The sequence below is a fragment of the Panthera pardus genome, unplaced genomic scaffold (genome assembly GCF_024362965.1).
Source record: "Panthera pardus isolate Hobbes unplaced genomic scaffold, ASM2436296v1 HiC_scaffold_17, whole genome shotgun sequence".
NCBI lineage: Eukaryota > Metazoa > Chordata > Mammalia > Carnivora > Felidae > Panthera > Panthera pardus.
This window is the reverse complement of record NW_026526732.1, coordinates 46,332,569-46,355,591: the sequence shown is the minus strand read 5'-3', so window position 1 is coordinate 46,355,591 and position 23,023 is coordinate 46,332,569. Positions and strand designations below refer to the sequence as shown.

The 23,023-nt window shown below is 38.1% G+C and overlaps 1 protein-coding gene across 1 annotated transcript; it reads right to left on the bottom strand.

Annotated features, from left to right (window-relative positions):
- Window positions 1-237: 237 nt before the first annotated feature.
- GPRC6A (G protein-coupled receptor class C group 6 member A) lies at window positions 238-21,662 on the bottom strand. Its single transcript, XM_019418177.2, has 6 exons — window positions 21,451-21,662; window positions 17,497-17,800; window positions 14,349-15,185; window positions 7,300-7,512; window positions 4,282-4,405; window positions 238-1,749 (listed from the first exon to the last, which is right to left on the bottom strand). The coding sequence occupies exons 1-6, from the start codon at window positions 21,642-21,644 to the stop codon at window positions 635-637; spliced, it is 2,787 nt and encodes a 928-aa protein (XP_019273722.2). The 5' UTR covers window positions 21,645-21,662; the 3' UTR covers window positions 238-634.
- Between the last annotated feature and the right edge of the window lie 1,361 nt (window positions 21,663-23,023).

Sequence of the window (23,023 nt, the reverse complement as noted above, 5' to 3'; positions counted from 1 at the left end):
TCGAAGCTCTCTCATCGTCCCCCAGGGTGGCTAAGTACCCCCTTCACTATCCTGTCACAGTGCCATCTGCACAGGACAATCATAGAAATCCCCACACTCAAATGATGATATCTGTATGTGACTGTCTTCCTGGATTTTGAACTCCTTGAGGTCAGAAATGATGCTTTGATCCTCCTTGTACTTTTGTATTTAGCATGTCACCTGGCTCATGGTAACTGCTCAAATGCTTGTTCAACTGAACTGAGCCCTGGAGGTGGGAAGATAAAGATACTTAGGGCAGAAGGAGGACCCATATGAAAAGGTCTGAGACGAGGAGATAGAGGACACAATGAGCATGATATATGATGGGCTAATTTCAAATAGAAAAGAGACCTTTAACTATGTGTCTAAGAAGAAGGAGATAAAGATGGAGACAGATGGAGGTGATAAGGAATGAAGGCATTTCCAGGCAGAGGGTACTATTTTCTTTGTTAAAGAAGTGGTTGGACAGAGGGAGTGTTCAACCAAAAATTGGTGAACACGGTGGCAGTGAAGAAACACATAGAATATATTTGTTGGGAAACAAATGCACATTTTAAACACAGAGACCCTGGAGACATTTTATTCCAGAACATGCCATTTCTTAAGGACTCCTTCATATACTTGAAATTCTTTTTCGAGGCAAAGTTTTAGACATACTTGCAGCGTTTTCTCTGCGTATGTGTGCAAATGCCTGTGCCTGAATATCCCTGCTTTCATGCCAGGCTGCAGGCCTGCCACCGGAGCTGGGATTGGTCGCTGTGATGTTGCTGCTAGAGGAGTCCAGGGAAACATGACTCATGGCAAGGCTGCTTGCGCTGTGGGAAGAGTAACTGTAAATCATCTTGAGAAAGGCAGATTTTGTGTTAGTCTCCTGCTTATAAAGAATAACATAGCATTTGGGGAAGAATGTGCAACACAGGATCCCATAGTTCGATATTAAAATAACGATAATCTCCACAGCTGGTAAATATTTACCAAATGTGGTAGCATAGACGGGGACGAATGTGATCCAAGCTATGAAATAAATGAGCATGCCAAATGTTATGAATTTGGCCTCATTGTAATTCTCAGGTAGTTTCCTGCCTTTGAAGGCAAATACGAAGCAAATGAAGGCCAGGATGGCAATATAGCCCAGCATGATGCCAAATGCAAGGATGGATCCCTCCTCACATTCCAGGATAATGACTCTGGGCAAGGAGACATTCTCTTCCACAGCAGGTGCTGCAAAGATCAGCCAGATTGTGCAAATGGCAACCTGGATACCTGTGCAAGTGAAGATGATGGGGATCGGTTTATAGAGGCACTTCAGGAAGTTCTGCAACTTGGGGTCGAAGCTGAAGGCTAGCAGAATTTTCAGGGACTTCACCAAAATGCAGGAGATGCAGAGAGTGAAGCTCACACCAAAAAACGTCTGCCTGGTTTTACATGTGAAGTCTTGTGGTTCTCCAATGAAAAAGCCCGTGCTGGCAAAGTTGAGGAAATGACAGAGAAGGATCACATAGCAGACCAGCAATCCCCCGGACGATTTCACAACAGGCGTGTTCAGGTTTCTTGTAAATATTATGCCAATGGCCAGAACAAACATGATTCCTAGTAGGGAGAGGGCCAGGAGCAGTATGGCCAAGGAGTCATTCCAACTGAGATACTCCACTTCCTTTTCAAAGCATGCTGTGCTCCTTACCGGGGCCCACTGAGTTTTGTTGTTACATAAAAGGCAGTGATCCATATCTAAAAGACAGAGATTCAGTTACATTGCAAACATTTAAGCCAGGTGATTGATTGTCCACAATGATGCTACAAATGAGACTCCTTCTTAGTAATAGTGAGGACGAGAAAAGGATATAGATAATTGTCACATTGGTTACTTATTAAAATAAAGCATGCACAGAACCCAAAAGAAGTTGAGAGAAAGTGTGAGGGTGAGGGAAGAGAAAGCAAAAAGCCCAGCTGGGCTGTGAGTCTTAAGGGAATCCATATACTCAAGATAGATGCCAGCCTCTTATGAACTTGCTATTATAGGTGGCAGTTCAGGGACTCTGTTAAGAAGGGCTTTGAAATATGGGTGCCTGGGTGGCTCGGTTGGTTAAGCATCCAACTTTGGTTTCAGCTCAGATAATGATCTCAGGGTTCATGAGATTCAAGCCCCACGCCAGTCTCTGAGCTGACAGCACATAGCCTGCTTGGGATTCTCTCTCCCTCTGCCCCTCCCCCTCTCAAAAATAAATTAATAAACTTAAAAAAAAAGAAGGGCTTTGGAATCAAATGTATCTCAAGTCCCTTTCTCTATCACTTATAATTCCCTTAATCTTGACTAAGTGAATTGAACTTTCTGAGTCTATTTTCAAATCTTTAAAAAAGCAAAAAAAAAAAAAAAAAAAAAAAAAAAAAGGGCTCTGCCTCACTGGGGTGCTGCATTCAATGCCCAGAATAAATGTAAACTTCTTTGTGTGGAGTGTTACACATAGTAGACACTAAATGTAGTGAGAAATGCTATTATAAATAAGGCTGCAGTTCTTTTAAAAGCAGAGAAAATATGGCTGAGTCACCCTAAAAGCTCTCTAAAAGTGAGATAACAGGATTGTAACCACTTCAGTTGATGAAAAATTAAAGTTTATTTTTTTTCTCTAGGAAGTCAGTAAACTTGTCAGTAAACATGTCAGTAAACTCACATGTGCAGTGATAAGCTTAAAACTGATTTTGGCTTATTCTGATGGCAGAGAAGGAAGAGTTGATATCAGAGTGGAGTCCCTGGGAGTGTGATTGCATTTGCTCTCCATTTTCACCCCTTAAAGGTGGGGTCCCCCGTATTGCCAAAAGGCACTCCCTGGGCATCCATCTGAGAACACTCCACAGTGCCCATTCATTTTTATATAGGGCCTGCGTTCCCTTCTTCATTAACCTCAAAGTCAGGTTGTGTTTCTGTTTATGAACTTCATTACCTCTCCAGCCTCTTCCTCTTTCCAAACCCTGTTTCCCTACAAGAGCGGTTCTTCTCTGTCCTCCCCTAACTGCCACTGCTACCATGTGCCATTTTCTTCGCTTGTTTGGCAAACGTTTAATGGCCTTGTCTACGTACGAGAGCTGTGTGCTGGAGACAGAGAGAAAGACAGGAGATGATGTCTTTTCATATCACCCTAAATCCTTGCTTTTCCTCCAAAGGAAAAGCAGTCTTCAACACTTATTCTTGCCTTGGTTATCAAAAGAGAGCCCAAATTGTATTTTGAAAACTCTTGTGTGTCTTTATGGGAAATAAATGCGACACACTCTTCCAGCGTTTTTATTTATCCCACTCGGCAGACAGTTGGTAGACATTGCCTGGAAAATCTCTCTCCCCCACAATTACCTAATTGTTTACACAGCAGAGCCCATCTCAGGTTAGGAGAAGCGGCATTTTTGTGAGATAGCCACAGAACAAGACTATTGGAACGTTTATATTGCGATACTTCTCCCCTCGGAGGCAGTGAGAAAAAAGAGTAAGCATCTGAGAGCTGCTCCAGTTCTCAGGTTCACAACTTTTATAGATGAGTAGGGATGCAACAATAAACAAGGGAATACGATGCTTTTAAAGTATGGATTTTGAAGTCAAAATTTGACTCCAGGGAAACTGCTGATTGCTCCTTTTAAGACCCTGAGGCTGCTGACCTTGTTCTTTACTTTGTATATTTTGCACTGATCTTGTGAAATTGTTAAAGACAGGTTAGGCAAATAATCAGTTAGTAGCAGCTCATCTTTGTTAATAGTTTATCCCCTTGTCTCACAGAAGGCTTTTTTTTTTTTTTTTTTAGGCTTTACTGTTTGCTGCGTTTTGGTAGGAATAATGAGATCTCCAGGGTATGCACACCTCTGGGTTTTTATCATGCTCAGTTTAGCTAATTCAACACTTATTTAATTATAGTTATTGTGCCCCAGTTACAAGACCAGCATGTCCATGTGGGGGATACACGGACAAAGATTGGTGGAGAAATCACGTTGTTTTGAAAGATGCAGGAGAGGAAGTCTACTTGAGCAGATGACATCTTCCCTTGGAAGTGAAGTTACTTTTATGTCTCTATTAGGTATTGGTTGTGCATCTGCTGATGTAATAGAGCAAATTCCAAGATAAAATGAAATTTTACTGGAATTTAATCTAGCAAGAGCATGAGATGCTTTTTTTTTTAAAATGAAAATGTAAGCCAAAATAGGATTCATGTAAAAAAAATAGTCAGCCTAGGAGAAATGTTTCTGGTGATTCACTGTACATGGTGTAGTGACTATAATTACCTGTCTGGTTACTGTAGTGATTTTCAGGACAGTTCACACATTCATAGCAGCAGATATGTTGACTTCTTGTAGTTTTCTTCATTTGCCCAGGACTGCACTCCTTGGAGCATTTAGACTGAATTTTCTGCAAAGTGAAAGAAGTTTCAAATATATTTTTAAAAGATTTATTTTCCTAACTAACCTTGATTGATTTAAAGATACATTTACTAACTAGTATTTTGGTCTCTCCCTCTCTTGTTTTTAAAAAGCACAATAGAATTGTTTTGTCACCTGGAGGCATGTGAACAAGTTTAAAAAGCAGAAGATACTTCAGATAGTGAAGCTGCCTTAGGAAGAAGTACTTTTGTCACATTAATAACTTCTGAAAGCAAATAAGGGAAATTAGCTCTTTCAGAAAGTCCCTAGCAGAGGAACAAATGTGTAATGATGGAACTAAAGAAGGAAGTCATGGCCTGGAAATTTCCAGTCTTGTGTTGTATAAAGAGTTCAACTATATATGAAAAATAGTAACTTAATGGACACTTTTATATTCTTTAGAGGAAGGTTATTAATCATGCTGTCCAAGGACTTTGTCCAGTCTAAGCTTAAAAACAAAAGAGTGGAAATTTTGAACTTAAAGCTATTAAAGTATTAGTGAAAAAGGTAACCCTAGATATATAAATAATATTTTAGGTTATAATTAGGCATGTCACAATGTAAATCATATGTAGCATTCTAATTTTACGGAGCGCTCAGTTTCCAATTTAACTAATAATTCTTTGTACTTCAGCTATGCTTTTTTTTTTCCATTCACAGTCCCTTCCTCACGCATAACTTGTGAAGTAAATCTGTTACTGTCTTACCTTTTGAGATACCAAAGCATAATGGGTAAATGAAGCTTTCTCTAGATTCTCTTAATAGCTATTCCTGAGCCAGGAACACAATCCAATGACTAAGCTAACTGGTCTTTTCTCTGGGAGATGAAAATGATCTGGCTGGGAAAGAAAAAGTAACCAAGATTCAGTACCCCTGAGTCCACAATGGTGGTTTTCTTCTTCTCAACAGTTATTCCTGATCTGGGTTGTCAGTAGGCAGGACATCATTGGGGGGTAAAAGAGAAATACTTTCTTCCCTTATCATAAGATACAACAAAGACATTCTAAAGTCTGGTATTAATAACTTTGGGATAGCAAAAGATTTGGGATTATCTGATGTTTTGGACTTGAGCTAGGAGAAAGGAAGGTACATATGGAAGAGCAATAAATCTTGTGGGGTTGGAAGAAGAGGCAAGGGGGAGGGGAAGGTAGTAGGAGATGAGGTCAGGTAGGTCCTGGTGGCAGGTCATGTAAGGTTTTTAAAGACATTGGCTTTTACCCTAAAAGAAACAGGATGTATGGGAGTGTTTTGAGTAGAGTATTATAGTTTATAGGATTACTCTGTCTGCTGCTTTAAGAATAGACCACAGTGAGTAAGAGTGGAAACAGAGAGCAGTTAGAAGACTACTGTCTTATTCTGGGTGACAGGTGATTGTAGCTTGGACTGGAGTAGTAGCAGTGGAGTAGAGAACAAAAGGTGGTAAGATTCTAGGCCCATTTTGAAAGTGAAACTTAGATTGGATATGAAGCATGACAAGGATTCCACCAGGTTTTTCCACGAACAACTAAAAGGAAATTGCCATTTATTGAGATGAGGGTAGGTTTGGAAGCTCAGTTTTGGAGGTAATCAGTCAAGATGACTATTAGACTCCAAGGTAGAGATGTCAGTTGCACAGTTGTATATTTATGAGGATTGAACTTCAGAAGATAAAAAGCTGGGAGTCATCTGCCTTCTCTATTAATGAATGACATTATTTAAATCATGAGCCTGGATGAGATCACTAAGGCAAAGTGTAGACCCAGGAAAGGAGCAGTTCTGAGCTCTGGGTAAGCCAATATTTATAGGCAGCTGGAATGATAAGGAGCCAGCAAAGGAGACTAAGAAATAGTGGCCAGAGACAGAGGAAGAAAATCAAGGGACTGTGGTGTTGTGGGAACAATAAAGAGCATTTTACAGAGAGGAGAATAATTAATTACTAATAATTAGTGAGATGATTTTTGGATTTGTTAACATTGGTGAACTAGATAGAAAGAATTTTGATGGATTGGAAAGAGTTCAAAAGAATTATGGGAAGAGAGAAATTGGGGCCAGTGAATGTATTTAAATTTCTCAAGGAGTTTTGATGTCAAGAGAAATAGAGGAATGGGCAGTACATAAAAGGAGAAGTGGAGGATCAATGGAGTTTCGTTCTTTTTTTGGAACATGGAAGGAATAACAGCATATTTATATCACTATGTAGATAATGGAGAAGAGAAAATACTTGAGGATGTGGGAGAGAGTGGAGAATTGCCAGAGCAGTATCACAGAGTAAGTGGTAAAGAGTTGGGATCCAGAGATCAAGGGAGGAGCTGACCTTGGCCAGGAGCAGACAGCCCATCCATAGTGCTGGATAGAAGACAGATGTGGTGGCAGGGGAACACTGCTGTTCTCTTTTGAGTGTTTCACTTTTGTTAGTGACATAGAAAGAAAAGTCACCTAAAAGTGAAGATGGGGAAGATGTGTTGGATCAGAAAAGGGAATAAAAATTATGAAATAGCTATCTAGGAAGGTAGGTGAGGTAATGGACTAAGTAAGGTAATAGTCTGATTGCCCAACAGCGCTAAGGGCCCACTGGAAGTTAGAGATCATGACTTTGAAGTGAGAACAGTCAACAAGGTGCTTTTGGCTTTGTTTTTGTTTTGCCAAGTTCAAGTTCAGCTACATGGGGGCTCTACTGATTAGGCAAAGAGTTGAGTTTAACCAGGATTATGTTCTAGTCAAATGAGTATGATAAAGAGAGCATGTACAAGGGGTGACACACAAGTTGACCATAGCATTTAAGGAGGGAAGATGGGGACAGTAAACAGGCAGTAGGATCACTGGAGGTCCTGGTGGGGTCAAGGACTTTTGCAATTGAGGTACTAATTTGATTTGAATGCTATAAGCAGCCTACCGCAAAATTACCTTAAGATTTCTGAACTCATTTTTTGTTTCTTGGTCTGTGATGACGAAGACATCATTCTTCAGATCATATTGTGCTATCTTGGTGATAGTCAGGTGACCATCAATCTCCTTCCAGAGCACAACATCATATCCAGTATTCATATCCCCATGAGCATCAAAATGAAATGAATTTCCTTCATCAGTGAATGTCACATTTTTTAGTGCATCAAGTAACTATAAAATAGAAAATAGAAACAAACATGAATAGAAATATGCATCCATTATATCCCAATTATAACACTGCCTTATATGGAATATCACTTAAAAGTAGAAAAAGGACATTCTGGATCAGTGAGTATGGTAACTAGTTGAGAAGGTTCTTAACTATCTGGCAACAATTTGACAATTCTAGCCTTATTTCTGCCAAAGTCTTGTTCTGTGAATCTGAGAAAGCAAGTTAATGTTTATGGAGAGTAGCTTCTCTAGCTTATAAAATTGGAATATGAGGATCTTCATTTTTTCACATTGCACAATTTCAGGATAGGTCCTCTGGGGCAGTTGCCTGGGCTCTAATACAGGTTCTATATCTCATTAGTGATGTGGTCTTGACACTTCAATTTCTCTCTAGGTCCAGGTTCCCCATCTGTATACCTTATAGGGTTATTGTAAGGATTATATGTAATTAAGCATATAAGGAGTTTATCCCAGTATTAGGGACAGATTAAGATTAGTAAAGGGTATATTAATATCTGTTAACACTATTAGCTAATAAGGACATTGTGCAAATAAATAAAAATATTTTGAGTCTATTAATTATGTCACCTGACGTTCATATATTACTTGATAATTCTCAGAAGTGTGATATCCTTCTTCTCCATAACAACTCAATGAAACAACTGAACAGAGATCATCTTGCTCCTTTCTTAGGTGAGCACCATCAGAAAAGGGGTAAGTGGACTTAATCTGAGGACACACATTTTGACTTTCAGGTCTTTCCATTGCACCTAACAATATTTTAATTCAAGTCCTCCATATTGTATTTTCCATCTGACTCAAAAACAGTTATCGATATGTCATCTGGAGCTACCGGAGGCAGGAAAATTCATTCTTTCCTTCTAGTCACAGTTGGATCCTTGGCCAAGCCTGAGTGGGTAATCCAAACCAGTAGGTGTTATGCTCACCATCCGCAAAATGAAGGCTAAGGGGACAGACATACAAACATGGGACAGTCCAGTGACAACAGCACCCTGTTCTCAGGACATCTCCCACCAGAGAGGTTTAGCTCGGGGTTATAAGGTACTGCCAGTACCTGCCTTCTAAATACATCCTTTGTTACTCATTTGGTTGGAGGTACGGATATTATTATCTTCAGAGGTTTTCAAATCTGTTTCAGTGATTGAGTATAAAGTGACCTTTCCAATGTAATTCACAAAATGATTTTTTTTTTTAATTTCAGAGGAAAGAAATGCAATGAAAAATTACTTGTCTTGTTACCGAGTTCGTACATGAGAACTTGTATGTAAAACAGCTAGGACAGGAAATGTTTTACTGACAAATGAGGCAGCTGTATTGAGATTGTGCTGCAGAGGAAGATCGCTCTTCTGGGAGAGAGAAAAACACTGCTCCGCCATTAACTTGATATATAATCACGGCTAAGTAAATACCCTTTCTGGACACACTGGGCCTACTCATCTAAGTCTATGATGTTATGTGGCTCTTGTTGAGTGCAAAATCTGGAATGAGGCAGAAATTATTCTATTCGAATAGAATTATTCTTCTATTCCTTATCAGTTCATCTTTTATGAATGTTTCTTTCCTTCAATTTTTGTTTTGGTCAATAGACTATAAGAAAATCAAGCTATATTTTAAGGTAAATATATTAGTCACGATAGGCAGGTCAGTGACCAAATGTCACGTTAGTAAAATATCTGAGTATGTGTATTAATTTTATTATATGTTTCCACAGATTTCTTAGTTCTCTTAATGAATGTAAAATAGTATTACTTTAAAGAAACAGGATATCAGGGGCACCTGGGTGGCTCAGTCAACTAAGCATCTGCCTCTTGGTTTCGGCTCAGGTCATGATCTCACAGTTCGTGAGTTCCAGCCCCGTACTGGGCTCTGAGCTGACAGTGCAGAGCCTGCTTAGGATTCTCTCTCTTCCTCTCTCTCTGCCCCTCCTCCACTCTCTCTGTGTCTCAAAATAAATAGACTTAAAGGAGCAGGATATCAGATTTAACATGGTGGAATTAACCAACAAAAGCTTTTTCTAGCAATTGCCTGGAAGAAAAAATATGAAGGGAACAAAAATAAAAGAGGAAGTAAGGACCCACTGTCAGTGTTTCCACCTCCACCTGTGTGTTGATTTTTTTTTTCTGTTCTCTCCTTAAGCAATACACACATAAACCCCAGTAACTCGGTTCTTTAGGAAGCATATCCTTTTCCTCTTTTGAGTTTGAACTATAATTTCTACTTGTTTTTTCCTGCACTTAATTAGGTTTTCTGGCACATATACATTCTGTAAATAGCGATAACGGTGTATGAAGTACCTAAGCCAACATAACTATGCTTGTTCTCACAAGAGAGAGGGTGGAGGCAAACAAAACAGTGCATTTGTTACCTGTTAATTAAAACACAACGTTTGCTCTGGATTAAGGTAAGTTTTGAACATTAGTGCTCTGGTTACTAAGCTCTTAAAGGCTTTTTCCAGCACTTATTTATTTTCCATGGAGACTCTGAAAGTCACTATAAATTGACACCATTAAACAGTAAGATTTGTGTTTCCATGATTATATAACTCACCCTGTGTATGGCAATGACCTGTTTTTGAGAACACAAAGCCAGGGGGCCACACCAACTAAGCTGTTGTTGGTAATGCTGTTTTCCATTTCCCTGACTGGTGCAGTGTCCACATCTTCCTAAGAAAGCTGTGCTTGTGGCTGAATTAGACAGAGCAGAGGAAGCAGCCTTGCATTTCTGTCTGGTGCCCAACCCATGTCTTTTTCTTCTGTGAAATTTTCTGTACCGTAGTGGAAAGCACCCTGGACTAAGGCTGGGATAGTCTCACTGCTAACCGTGTGGGGGACCGTGGGCCAGACCCTCATTGTGGAGGCCCCGTCCGTCTCTAAACTGCCACAAGTCTCCATCACTGGTAACATTTCCTCTTGCCACTTTAAGATGGAGTGTAAGAGGGGCGCCTGGGTGGCTCAGTCGGTTGAGCGTCCGACTTCGGCTCAGGTCATGATCTCGCGGTCCGTGAGTTCGAGCCCCGTGTCGGGCTCTGTGCTGACACTCAGAGCCTGGAGCCTGCTTCAGATTCTGAGTCTCCCTCTCTCTCTGACCTTCCCCCATTCATGCTCTGTCTCTTTCTGTCTCAAAAATGAATAAACGTTAAAAAAAATTTTTAAAAAAAGATGGAGTGTAAGAAACACAAACCTGTGGACCTACCAGAATATTATAGAGGTTAGAGATCATATATGTCAATGCCTGGTATAGTCGCCCTCAAAAATTGTTAGTTATTGTTTTCCTTATCACTTCAAAATCACTCTCTTCTCAGCACACATTTCTTCCGTTGCTACACTTGAATGTCTCATAAGTTCTTCGAATTCAACATCTCCAAAACAGAATGCTTAATACTTCTCCTCCCCACCAAACCTCTACTTTTTTATGTTTCCTTCTCAACAAAGTCATCAAATGTCCAAATGTGGAATCACTTGCAGCATCTTTGCTTCTCTTTGCATCTTTTACACCCAGTCTATCTACAGATGCTCTTCATTCTTCCTCTTACACAACCATGTATGCATCTCCATCCTCACTGTCACACACAGTGCTTGTAGTACTTATACCTGGAGTATAAGCCATCCTTATTTCGTGACTGGATTACCAAATTGATCCTTCTGCCTCTAGGCTTGTGTCCCTCTGAGCAGTGCACACCACAGTGGAAATGAAATGCTACTTCTGCAGTGAAAAGCAGATCAGAACACTGTCCTGTCTCAAAATAGATTTAATTGGCTCGCTTTGCTCTATCAAGTCCAAACCTTTAAACATAGTTTGCGGCCTTTCTATTGAAACGATGGTCCCTGGACTAGCAGTATCAACATCACCTGAGAGACTGTTAGAAGTGCAGACTCTCAGGTATCCCCCCACAGAATTAGCAGATACATGATATGAGATTCCCAGGCCATTCAACTGCAAATCAAAATTTGAGATGCTCTGATTCATTAGACCCTGATGTTGGATCCTTCCTCTACTTTCATTCACCTGTAGTTTCCACAAGAAACTCCAATTCTGTGACACTATTTACTTACCCCTGAAGATGCCATACTTACCCTCCCTTCTCAGATCTTGCTGGAGTATTTGTGTCCTAACTCCTACCCTTCCATCATATTCTCCAGAGATGTATGGTCTTTGGAGAATGTTTTTTGAATTGCTAATACTGGATTGGTTGCCTCAGTTAAGTGCTTCGCTGCCATTTTGTGCCCCTATGAAACATAGTAATGCATCATTCTGCATTGTAATCAACTCCTTAATTGGTTGGTTGTACACACCAGTGGACAGATGACTCCTTCAGGAAGAGAATTGTCTTGTTTTCCCTAATATTTTCAACACTCAACGTTGGACTGGAGCATTGAGATGTCCAATAAATGTTTGCTAAATATATGTACACATGGGAAGTTTGACTATAAGTCTGTCATCTCACATGCATCACTTACTACTTTCTATATCATCATAAGTAAAGGAAAACAAACAAACAAAAAACCAAAATCACTGTTTACAACAAGGAGGTGGTATCCTCATGCACATCTGAGAAACATCAAAACTGTATTGAAGTAAAACAATCCTGGCTGTGCTTTTCCCGAATACTTCTCATAGGTGTCTCCAAATGTGGAGCCAAAGTAAGAACTATCCCCAAATATTGGGAAAAACTCCTTTAAAGTTATTTGAATATAAAATTATCTAGAAAGTAATATTTAGATATTAGTGAATCTTACCAAGGGACAAAATAATCTTTAGGAATGTGTCTTTGATTAGTGACCCTAGATATTGCTGATCTTTTAAATTTGAAGTCTATGGAGATTTCTTCATAAAAATTATTTGCATTGTTTGTCCTACTGAATCTGGCACAGATGTGGTTCACTCACGTTGTGATCAAAAGAGCAAGTCACTCACATGTTCTTCCTTTCCAGTCTATTTCCTGTTTGGTTTCTAGGTAACCAGGCTCCCAGAGGGAATAAAGAATAACCCCAGGCTCCTACTGTTTAAACAAAACATTTTAGAAGACTCTGCTTAGATTATACTTTCCCAAGTCTTTTCCTCAGAATGTTTGAGATTCATTCCTGATTTAAAATACTTTCCCAGATCTTTAGTGGATAAATAGTCCTTGCTATTTTTATCTATCCTTCCTTAGAGGCTCCTTATGTCTCCTCCCCTTTATCCTGCCTCTAGGATTGTCTAATTTCTATTACTCTTTCTCAACCTCTCATTCTTAAAATTTCATGTAGTGGTTTCATTATTGTGGTCAACTTCATTTGTAGTTTTTATCAATCCCTGATTTAAGTTTTATATTACAAAGAGTATGCTTTCAAACAGACATCTTAAAATAGCTAGACATATATATATATATATATATATATATATAATTTTTATTTTTTAGATAGTTTTAACTTAAAAAATCGTAATCTCGGGGCGCCTGGGTGGCTCAGTCGGTTAAGCGTCTGACTTCGGCTCAGGTTGTGATCTCGCGGTCCGTGACTTCGAGCCCCGCGTCAGGCTCTGTGCTGACAGCTCAGAACCTGGAGCCTGCTTCTGATTCTGTGTCTCCCTCGCTCTCTGACCCTCCCCCCATTCATGCTCTGTCTCTCTCTGTCTCAAAAATAAACGTTAAAAAAAATTAAAAACAAAAAGGCCAAAACAAAACAAAAATCCTAATCTCTAGTCTTACCTCCTTATTAGTTTTTTTGCCTTGCATTTACAAGATCAAAACTAGTTTTAAAATGAGAAATTTAAAATACCCTATACCATCACATGATCCACCTAAATGTAAGCGGATGACCTTAGACCTTGGAGCTTGTGTTTGGGACTGTTAAAAGTAAAAATGACAAAAGTAGAAATAGTCTGCCCTGCATACTCACGTATATGGTAACACTTGAGTCTTACTTCCTTTCACCTTCTTTTCCCTTACACATTTATAATAAATATATTTTCGGGACATGATTCTGCACCAAAACAGACAAGTTTGGCTTTGAGTACACAGTATTGAGAAATCTGTTTTTAATGAGTAAAATTTATCATCATATAAGGCAACAATTGCTTTCAAATGTCTTGTTTATCAGCATTTAAAAAGCACAATGGAAAATTTTTACTAAAAAGAGCCACATTAAGCTTTAATTTGAGTTTCTACAAACTAATCAAAGAGAAGAAATGAAAAGACGCCTTTTACCGACAATTAGTGGTTCATTTCAACCGGAGATATCATAGGAATTGTTATGATTTATCTAACAATGTTCATTTGAAAAGACTGGAGTCCTAAGGAGGCTGTTCTAAGTAAAAGTCATAACTGGAGGCTTTAAACCAACAAAAACCAACTATAAACCAACAAAATCCTATGGAAAACAGAGGGCATGGAGGCAGAAGATCCAGACAAGAGTAATATTTCTAGTGCTTCTAGCTTTAGTTTTTCGACTGATAATTTTTAGTGATAATAAAAATGACCGTTAAACATGCCTGGTCTTGTGTTTGTCAAGAACACTAAAAGAGAGAATTCATATGAAGCACTGAAAAACTACAAGATCAGATACAAATCCATATACTCACAAAAAATAATACTACCAACTGGATCTTCTTGGAAAATAAAAGAGCACTACTTTAGTGGGTCAGAGTAGTAAAGGTAAAATAACAACTCTATTATCCTCAAGAACAAAGAGCTAATGAGAGAAATGCATGTTATTTGAACACTTAATGTATCTACCTTCAAAAGGAATACGATTAAGACAGTTAATATAAATACTTGAAAATTAAAGCAAGGAAAGGAAGGATGGTAGGGGAATTTTCTTGAATGTATGAGTTAGTACCTCCCATGGTTGAAAGGCGTTGGGGTTCTGACAGTCGCGAGCTTGGCAGAGATCCCGAATGGCATAACCAAGAGAAAGTACTGCAAGCTGGATACTGTGAACAAGGCCTGGCTCAGTATAATCCCACAGGAAATCATTTCTCAGGGAGAAGTTCCTTTCTAAATCCTTGTCAACCTTGTAGGCCAAAGTCCCCTGAGAATGGTTGGAAATGCACTGACTCAAATCACTGTCCTTGACATATGCACAAGCAGACAAGAGTGTGGCATATTCATTTAAGACCTTGTTATTATCACTGGGAAATATATGCAGATTTTGAAGAAAGGAATGGAAGGAAGACATATTCCCTCTTCTAAAGGTAAACCCTACAACTTTGCCAATCCTTTTAACATTAGGAATGGTTGTAATCTTGGTGGCCGTTGACCAGTTGTCACTGGCAATCCATATCTTATTTATATTCCTTTCTAGAGCTTTACTGAAGAGATTGAAAACATGGAATTGCCTCAGGAATACCACAATGACATTAACCTGGGCTTCTGCTATGATTTTCTCAAGTGTCTCATTGATCCTGACTTCGATGGTATTATCTGAGAGGAAGGCTGGGAGAACTTCTTTGAAAGCTATGCACACATTATTTGCTGTGGTCTGAACTGCAAAAGTGTTGAGGGCCATTTGTCCATAGTCATCATCTGTGGCTATGATGCCAATCCAGTTCCATCCAGACTTCTCAATCAGGTGGGCCATTGCTTTAGTTTGATAGAAGTCACTGGGCACAGTCCGTAAAAATGAAGGAAAGCGAATTTTGTCACTTAGGATTTCTGCAGTTGATTCATAACTCACCTGGAAATTGACAGAATCTTTTAGTTATGGTGCTGATGAACTCCAGCTGGATGTTCATACTGGGTGTTCCCCTCTCATTTCTGTGAATTTCTGTAATCTTTTCCTAAATTCTCTGGTCTTTTATATTCTTCCCCTTCAATGAACTTCTGCTTTAGAAACAGTGTAAATCATGACATTTAGTAATTGTGTGCCAACTCTTTAGAGTCATCGCTCTTCAGTCATTTCTATTGTGTATAGTACAAGCTCTCTGAAGGTTCAGGCTCTATCTTATGCTTCCATCTACACTTCTATATCCATCTATATCTATCTTATATCTCGGGCCAAGGCCAATAGTGGATATTATTTAAATACTTAGAGATAAATATAGGAAAAATGCAGCTAGTCAAATAAACAGAATGCATTTTTAGGACACCCGGTATGTTCAACATTTTGTCTAATTGACAACTTCGGTGATTTTTATTCTAGGTGAAATAAGTCAACCAGCCAAATAATCATCTAGTCTAAGGGCCAGCACACTTTTTTCTGCAAAGGACCAGGTATAAAGTATTTTAAGCTTCGTTGATCACATATGGTCTCTGTCATATCTTTTTTTGTTACAACCTTTCAAAAAATTGTAAACACCCTTCTTGATAGCTCAAGAGCCACATTTGATCTACATGCTATAGTTTTCTGACCTCTGGTCTACTCAAATAGCATTTTGAGATACCTACCTAATGTGTACAGAGTTTTGCTTGATTTACAGTTCTGGTGATTTTATTCTAGGGAGAATTACTACCTTCCACAGCTGCAAATGCACTGTGTCACTTGCTGAGTCTTTTTTTTTTCCTATTACTTATAGCAGCCACCTGGTATGGTGGAAAGTCAGTAGGCTTTAGAGTCAGACAAACTGTCAGAATTCTGACTTCAATAAATTTGGGGAAGTTAGTTAATATTTCTTTACATGTGAAATGATAGGATTCTTGTGAAGATTAAAGGAGAAAATTGAAATGGTTATTAGCACACAGTGGACAGTAACTAAACTTTAGTTCCCTGACATTGCTATGCTGGCCTCCATTTTGTACCTGGCATTGCTGTGCTCATCTGTATTTTGAGACCTGGGTTTCTGTAAAATCAGTGTCCCCTGCAGTGAACCCCGTTTCCTTTTGTGTTGTCTGTCATGGAAATTACCTTTTTATATGAAATAATCATTGTTAAAAATAATGTACTTTTCTCATAGCATTATACATAGTCTAGACAATTTGAGCCAAAGCCTTATCTCTGAGATATTTAGGGGAATAATTCTGGTTTTTTTTTTCATTATGGATATAAATTTTTTTTTATCAACTTTACTAGGCTATATAATGGAACTCTCAGAGTCTTTCATGGATACAAGATCTTATTTACTCTAACTCCAGAAAGTTATATATTTTAAATTCTTATACACATTTAATATATGATTTATATTTTTCTATCTGTTCACTTCTATCAGATGGCCATTTCCTGATAATCTGATTGTAATTATTTTTGCTTTCTAACTGTTGGCTTCTAATCTTCCTTGAGCCTAGAAAGCAGTGACCTAGTGAGTTACAGAGCAATGTATTGAGAGTGAAAGCCAAGGCGACTTGCTTGACTCTGAGTAATATGCAGGACCTTGGTGAAGGGCTTTCAGAGGGCTTTTTGCTTACTTCTTGATTATTTATTGGCTTGCATTACAAGGAGATATATAGTTCCATAGTCTCTGCTAAAAGCTTCCCACCATACTCAGAAGAAAATGTAAATCCTACTACAGCTTACAAGGTGCTGAATGACCAGCCCTTGCTTATCTCTGCAAATGCACTTCTTACTGCACTCCTTTCTATACAACTGATCTAGCTATACTGATCTTTTGTTATTCTTTGGACATTTCAACGTTGGACTTACTGCTTTCCCAGCATAGATATTGTCCTGCCCTCCTTGTCTTCCCTTGGCTGTCCTTTCTCATTCAAGTTTCAGGAAGTCTTCCCTGACCTCCATGTCCGTTTACTTCTCAGTCTCCTCATAGCACCCAACTGGTGTTATTTCAGAAACAAGGCAGCTGAGGCCCTCAGAGATTTCCATCTTATCCGAATCTCACTGTAAACTATCAGAAACTACACTTGGCAGATGGAGGGGCGACTATAGTCCCTTAGTGCTCTATCCACTATACTCTCCATAATAGGGCACATACCTTTCTTTATCTGAAGAAAGAGAAGGTTAAAGTAAGATCAACTCCCCAGCTAGTTTCCTGGGTTACCCTGATCCCCTCATAATAAGGAATATGATCAAAACCAACCAAGGATAAAACAAAACCCACCTGTGGCATAAGCTGTAAATTCAACATCCTGGAGACAGCCATGGTTATTTCTGAGTAGCCAGCACCTATGACAGCCTTAACCCTTGGCATGTAGCTGGAATAGTCACATTTAAACTCCATGATTTCTCCGGAGCTGTTGAACTTAGAAAGAAACCTCAGAGCAGCTGCCATTGCCACTGTGACTTCTGTACAAGTGTCATAGATTTCATACCCCAGTTTGATTCCAGATAATAGTGTTGAATTATTGATCATCTCAATGCTGTGAATCATGGCAAGAGTTTGAAGAAAAATTGATATTTCAAACCTGTTGAGAAACAAACTTTTTAAAGCAATCAGAATAGAATTCTTCTCTAGACATGATGGTAACTCATTTGATTCACATCTCTGCCTTATAATAGACAATTTCTGGATCAGCGAGGCTCAATTCTTAAAGGGCCTAAATTTTATTTTAAAAGAGTTCTTGATGGAAACTTTTCTAAATGGTATATAGTTTCTCAAATGGAGTCTGTGGAATAGAATAACTTGTTTCTGATTAATTTGGGGATCATTTCAATACTCAGTTTAGTATTCTGCAGTATGGAGATATGTCTGATTTTTGCTCCTTTTTGTAGTTAGATGTCACCATTTTATCACCGTCCAAGTATCTGCTCTTTAGACTCACTAGCCCACTGTCTTTTTTTTAATATAATCTGTTGTGATTGGAAACCAGTTTAATAAGACCTTCAGAATTATATATAAAATAGACTGTATAAGCTGAATAGCTTTCTCCTAGATAAATGCACTATTTAAGTTCTGAAATATAGCTGTTTACTCTTTCAGTGGATTTTCCCAGTTGACTTCTTGATTTGTGATTACTTCAGAGGACTGAGTTGCTTGATTACTGCTTTGCTGTTAAGTTTATGTCATCCACCACTATATACAAAAGGTTACAAACAGTATCTAATATATAGTAAAGATTCAATTTTTTAATAAAGGAGAATATTATTATTATTATTTTATTTTAATCCCAGTATAGTTAACATACAGTGTTATATTAATTTCAGGTATACAATGTAGTGATTCAACAATTCTATACATTAGTCAGCTCATCAAAATAAATGTACTCTTGGGGCACTTGCGTGGCTCAGTTTGTTAAGAGTCAGACTCTTGATCTCATCTCAGGTCATGATCTCACGGTTCATGGGATCAAGCCCCATGTAGGACTCTGCACTGACCGTGTGGAGCCTGCTTGGGATTCTCTCTCTCCCTCTCTCTCTGCCCCTCCCCTACTCTTACACACACTTTCTCTCTCTCTCTCTCTCCCTGTCTCTCTCAAAAAAAGATAAGTGTACACTTAATTCTTTCAACTTATTCAACTGTCTCCCAACCCACCTTCCCTCTGATAGCCATTAGTTTGTTCTCTACAGTTGAGTCTATATTTTGGTCTGTCTCTATTTTTCTTTTGTTCATTTGTTTTGTTTCCTTTTTTTAAAGTTTATTTATTTATTTTGAGAGAGAGAATGTGCTCTCACATGAGCAGGGGAGGGGCAGAGAGCGAAGGAGAAAGAGAATCCCAAGCAGGTTCCACCCTCAGCATGGAGCTGGACAGGGGGCTCAATTTCACCACTAGAAAGAAGATCATGACTTGAGCCATTACCAAGAGTCAAATGCTTAACCGACTGAGACACACAGGCATCCCTTGTTTGTTTTGTTTCTTAAATGAATGAAATCCTACAGTATTTGTCTTTCTCTGACTGATATACTTCGCTTAGCATTACAGTCCCTAGACTCATCCATGCTGTTGCAAATGGCAAGATTTTATTCCTTTTTTATAGATGAAAAATATTCCACATGTTTATATACCATGTCTTCTTTATCCATTCATAGAGGACAATATTATTGTTCAGGGTTTTGATATTTTTAACTTTTCTTTTAATTCACTGAGTTACGATAAAGTATTTGAATGATACTATTTGTCATTGTAGACTATCTAAAAGCAAAGTGTGGCAAATCAGCATTAAGTTTTTAATTTGAAAAAAGAAGCAAAAAAGAGAGAAAAGGTAAAATAATGAATTGTAACAAAAATAATGAATTGTATGACAATATGTATAAGATTGCAGGGTCCCCACATGCTAGCTCCATGAAAGTCTAAACTTCTTTGGTGTATTCACTTCAGTATCCCAACACCTAGAATAGGGCCTCATTAATGTGGGCACTTAATATATAGCTGTTTGGGGCACCTAGGTGGCTCAGTTGGTTAAACGTCTAACTACTGATTTCAACTCTGGTCATGATCTCACAGTTCATGAGATCGAGCCCTTGTCAGTCTCTGCTCTGACAGTGTGGAGCCTGCTTGGGATTCTCTGTCTCCCTCTCTCTCTGCTCCCCACAACCCCCCTCCCCCCCCAAAATGAATAAATAAATAAATAAATATTTAAAAATATATATATGTATAGAGCTGTTTCATGCTAAATGAATACTGTTTCTTTCAGGGATTGTCAATAAGGTGAAAAGATATTCGATTCAGTAATTTTTTTCAGAATATATTTTCTTATTAGATCAATGATTTTTTTAGTATTTTTTATCCTTAATTGTTAGCCTATAATTGCAGGTCTGCAGTCATTTTTTGAGTACTGATTTAGTGCTCTGAGAATCTTCATTAATTATTTTGAGGTGTTCACTGGTATTCCTGATAATCAACATTTAAGAAAACAGTAGCTCAAAGTGCCCAACTTCTAGGGAGAATGCCAGGAAGGAATCTTAGTGTGATGTGGGATCACATTTTATCTGACAGCATTCTTAGAGCACTTGGTAAATATGTTCTGATAAAGAAAGAAAAAAGGGGGGGGAGTGGGAAAGGAGGTTAAATTTACATACAAGAACATCAAGATAGAAGTAAGATTTCAGAGTTGGAAAAAAGCATGTTGATCAGATTGCCATAGCAACAGAAGCTGATGCTGCCCATGTCCCTAGAAGTTATCCGGGAACTTATTTTACAAAAGAGAAAATTGGAAACTGTGACTCAAAGAATTTAAGTCATTTGCCCAAGTCTACAAAATGAGTTTGTCCCCAGACTGAAGTTAGAATTCAAATATCCTGCTGCCCTTAAAGAAAATCCATTTGTAACATCCTCTGCCCAGCTTTACTTTTCCCTAGTACACGGTGCCACATGTCTTTTTTATAGCCAAGCTTTCAGCCGATAGTGTTCATCAAAGAAGAAGGAACACTAAGTTGAAGTAGGATCCTAATTTATCATAAGAGAATTAGATTATTTCAAGAATGAAATGAATGCAGCACTGACAAAAATGCTGGTGTAGAGAGATTTTAAATGTCGCCTATTTTAAACAAAGAACTAAATAAACAATAGATCTATGTTTAAAACAAAATGCATATTGTAGATGATATAAACATAGGTAATACATAATAGAAATAATGTAATGTAAAAATATATATTAATTTTAATATATTTTATATTATATAATTATATAATATAATGTTAATATACAATTATATTACATTATAATATTAATATTATATAATCATATAATATAATACTAATATAATATAATACTAATATATAATAAACATACATATATTTATAGTATGTTTATAATATGCTTATAAACATTATTTATAATAATATAAATATAAATGTGCTCTGTATGCTTGCAGTGGACAGGCTACAGTGTCTCCAGATGGTTTTCTCAAGTGACTTCAGGGAGTTTTTTAAGGCAAAATCCAAATAGATACATTAGTGGAAAGCATTCATTGCCTCTGCACTTGGAGGTCGACTATACATATAGTGCTGATATATTTCTCTTTTAAGGAAGGATCGCATGACTATATGTAACTTAAAAATATATTAGTGTACATTTTATTAAAATAATTTAAATGTTAATACAAGTAAATGTTTACATGCCTTAATCTCATAGTGTAATCTTGAAATTTAAATGTGTTCTCTGAGGCTTTACTCACCCAACACACTTCTGGATTTCTGGTCGTCTGGGATAGTCTTCTGAGGACAGCATTTTTTCATGAATGGCAAATAAACCTCCAATTATGACATGCCCTGGAGAAGTGGCAGCCACGAAGTCGTCAGGGGTCTGGCAAGTCTGGGAAGTAGCAAGAGGAATCACAAAACAGGTAATCGGTATAATCAACAGTGCCATGCTTCTCTCTCATTTGTTCAGTTCATGTGAGTTCTTAGGAATCATTAAGCTCACAGAGTGCCAACAACATGGTTCCTATTTCACCTGTAAACATCATGTAAGGTATAGGGCAGTGTCAAAGGCTGGAAACATTCAGTTTTCAGATGCTTGATGATAGTCAAAACAATTCTTCACCAAGAAGAACATATCGGACTCTAACACTCCATTGTTGGAGATGTATGCTAGCAGCAACGCTAGGAAAAACATTACAGAATTAGAAACACAGGTCCTTGCTGGGATAGCACTCTTGCTTCACTGATATGTCAAGGGCTTTGGATCATGTTGGCATTTCTTTTGAAGTAGAATATAGAATCTTCAAGAGGCAGCAGTAAGGGAAAGTGTTCCCCCTTCAGGAATGGACAGTTTTACATTTCCAAAGGTATCACATTCAAGGCACAAAAGCTTCAGTGTAGTTTATAAACTGTTTATTTTTCCAGAAAATCTCTATTTTTAAAAAATGAAATTCAGTTAGTTTTAGGTATTTAGCACTTCCAGTTTACATGTGTTGGAAATAGTTTTGGTGGTAATGGTCAAAACTAAAATTGGGGTGCCTAGGTGGCTCAGTCGGTTAAGTGTCCCAACTTCCTCTCAGGCCATGATCTCATGGCTCGTGAGTTCAAGCCCCGCCCAGGCTCTGTGCTGACATATCAGAGCCTGGAGCCTGCTTCGGATCCTGTGTCTCCCTCTCTTTCTGCCCCTCCTTAGCTCACACTGTCTCTCTCTCTCTCAAAAATAAATAAACATTAAAAAATTTAAAAAAACCCTAAAATTGAGATATAACTTACCTGATACAGTGTTCGGCTTTGAACAAGAGAGGTCTGTTATAGATCATTGACATTGCCACAGTGTGTGGATTTTATTTTTATAAATTTGGAACAAATTTTAGTCTACATGTTCTTAAATGCTTAGGAATATGAACTAACATGATTTACTGGATATCTTTTGGAACTTAACAGAGGATAGACAAACCTCAGCAACTTAGGCACCATTAAGAAAAAGTTAAAAATTTTTAACTTTACTTTTTAAAATCAATCTTTTTCAAACATTGGATTAAGAAGGGGTATACCATGGGCAAATAGTTCCCAACCCAATACATCCAGATGGTTGATGGGTAGTGGACATGTTTAAAGGAATTTCAGAAGATAAAGAGTATAATAGCTACTATGGTATTTTTCATCATCCAAATTAGCTCTAGGCTCCACTGACATGGGGTTGTGCCAACTGAAGAGTGGAGAAGTCACAGCTCTTCACATTTTTACATTTTTCCCAATGGCAGAATTTCTTTTTAGGATCCAAATCAGTTAACTTCAGTTGTTCAGAAAGTTTAATATACATGAGTT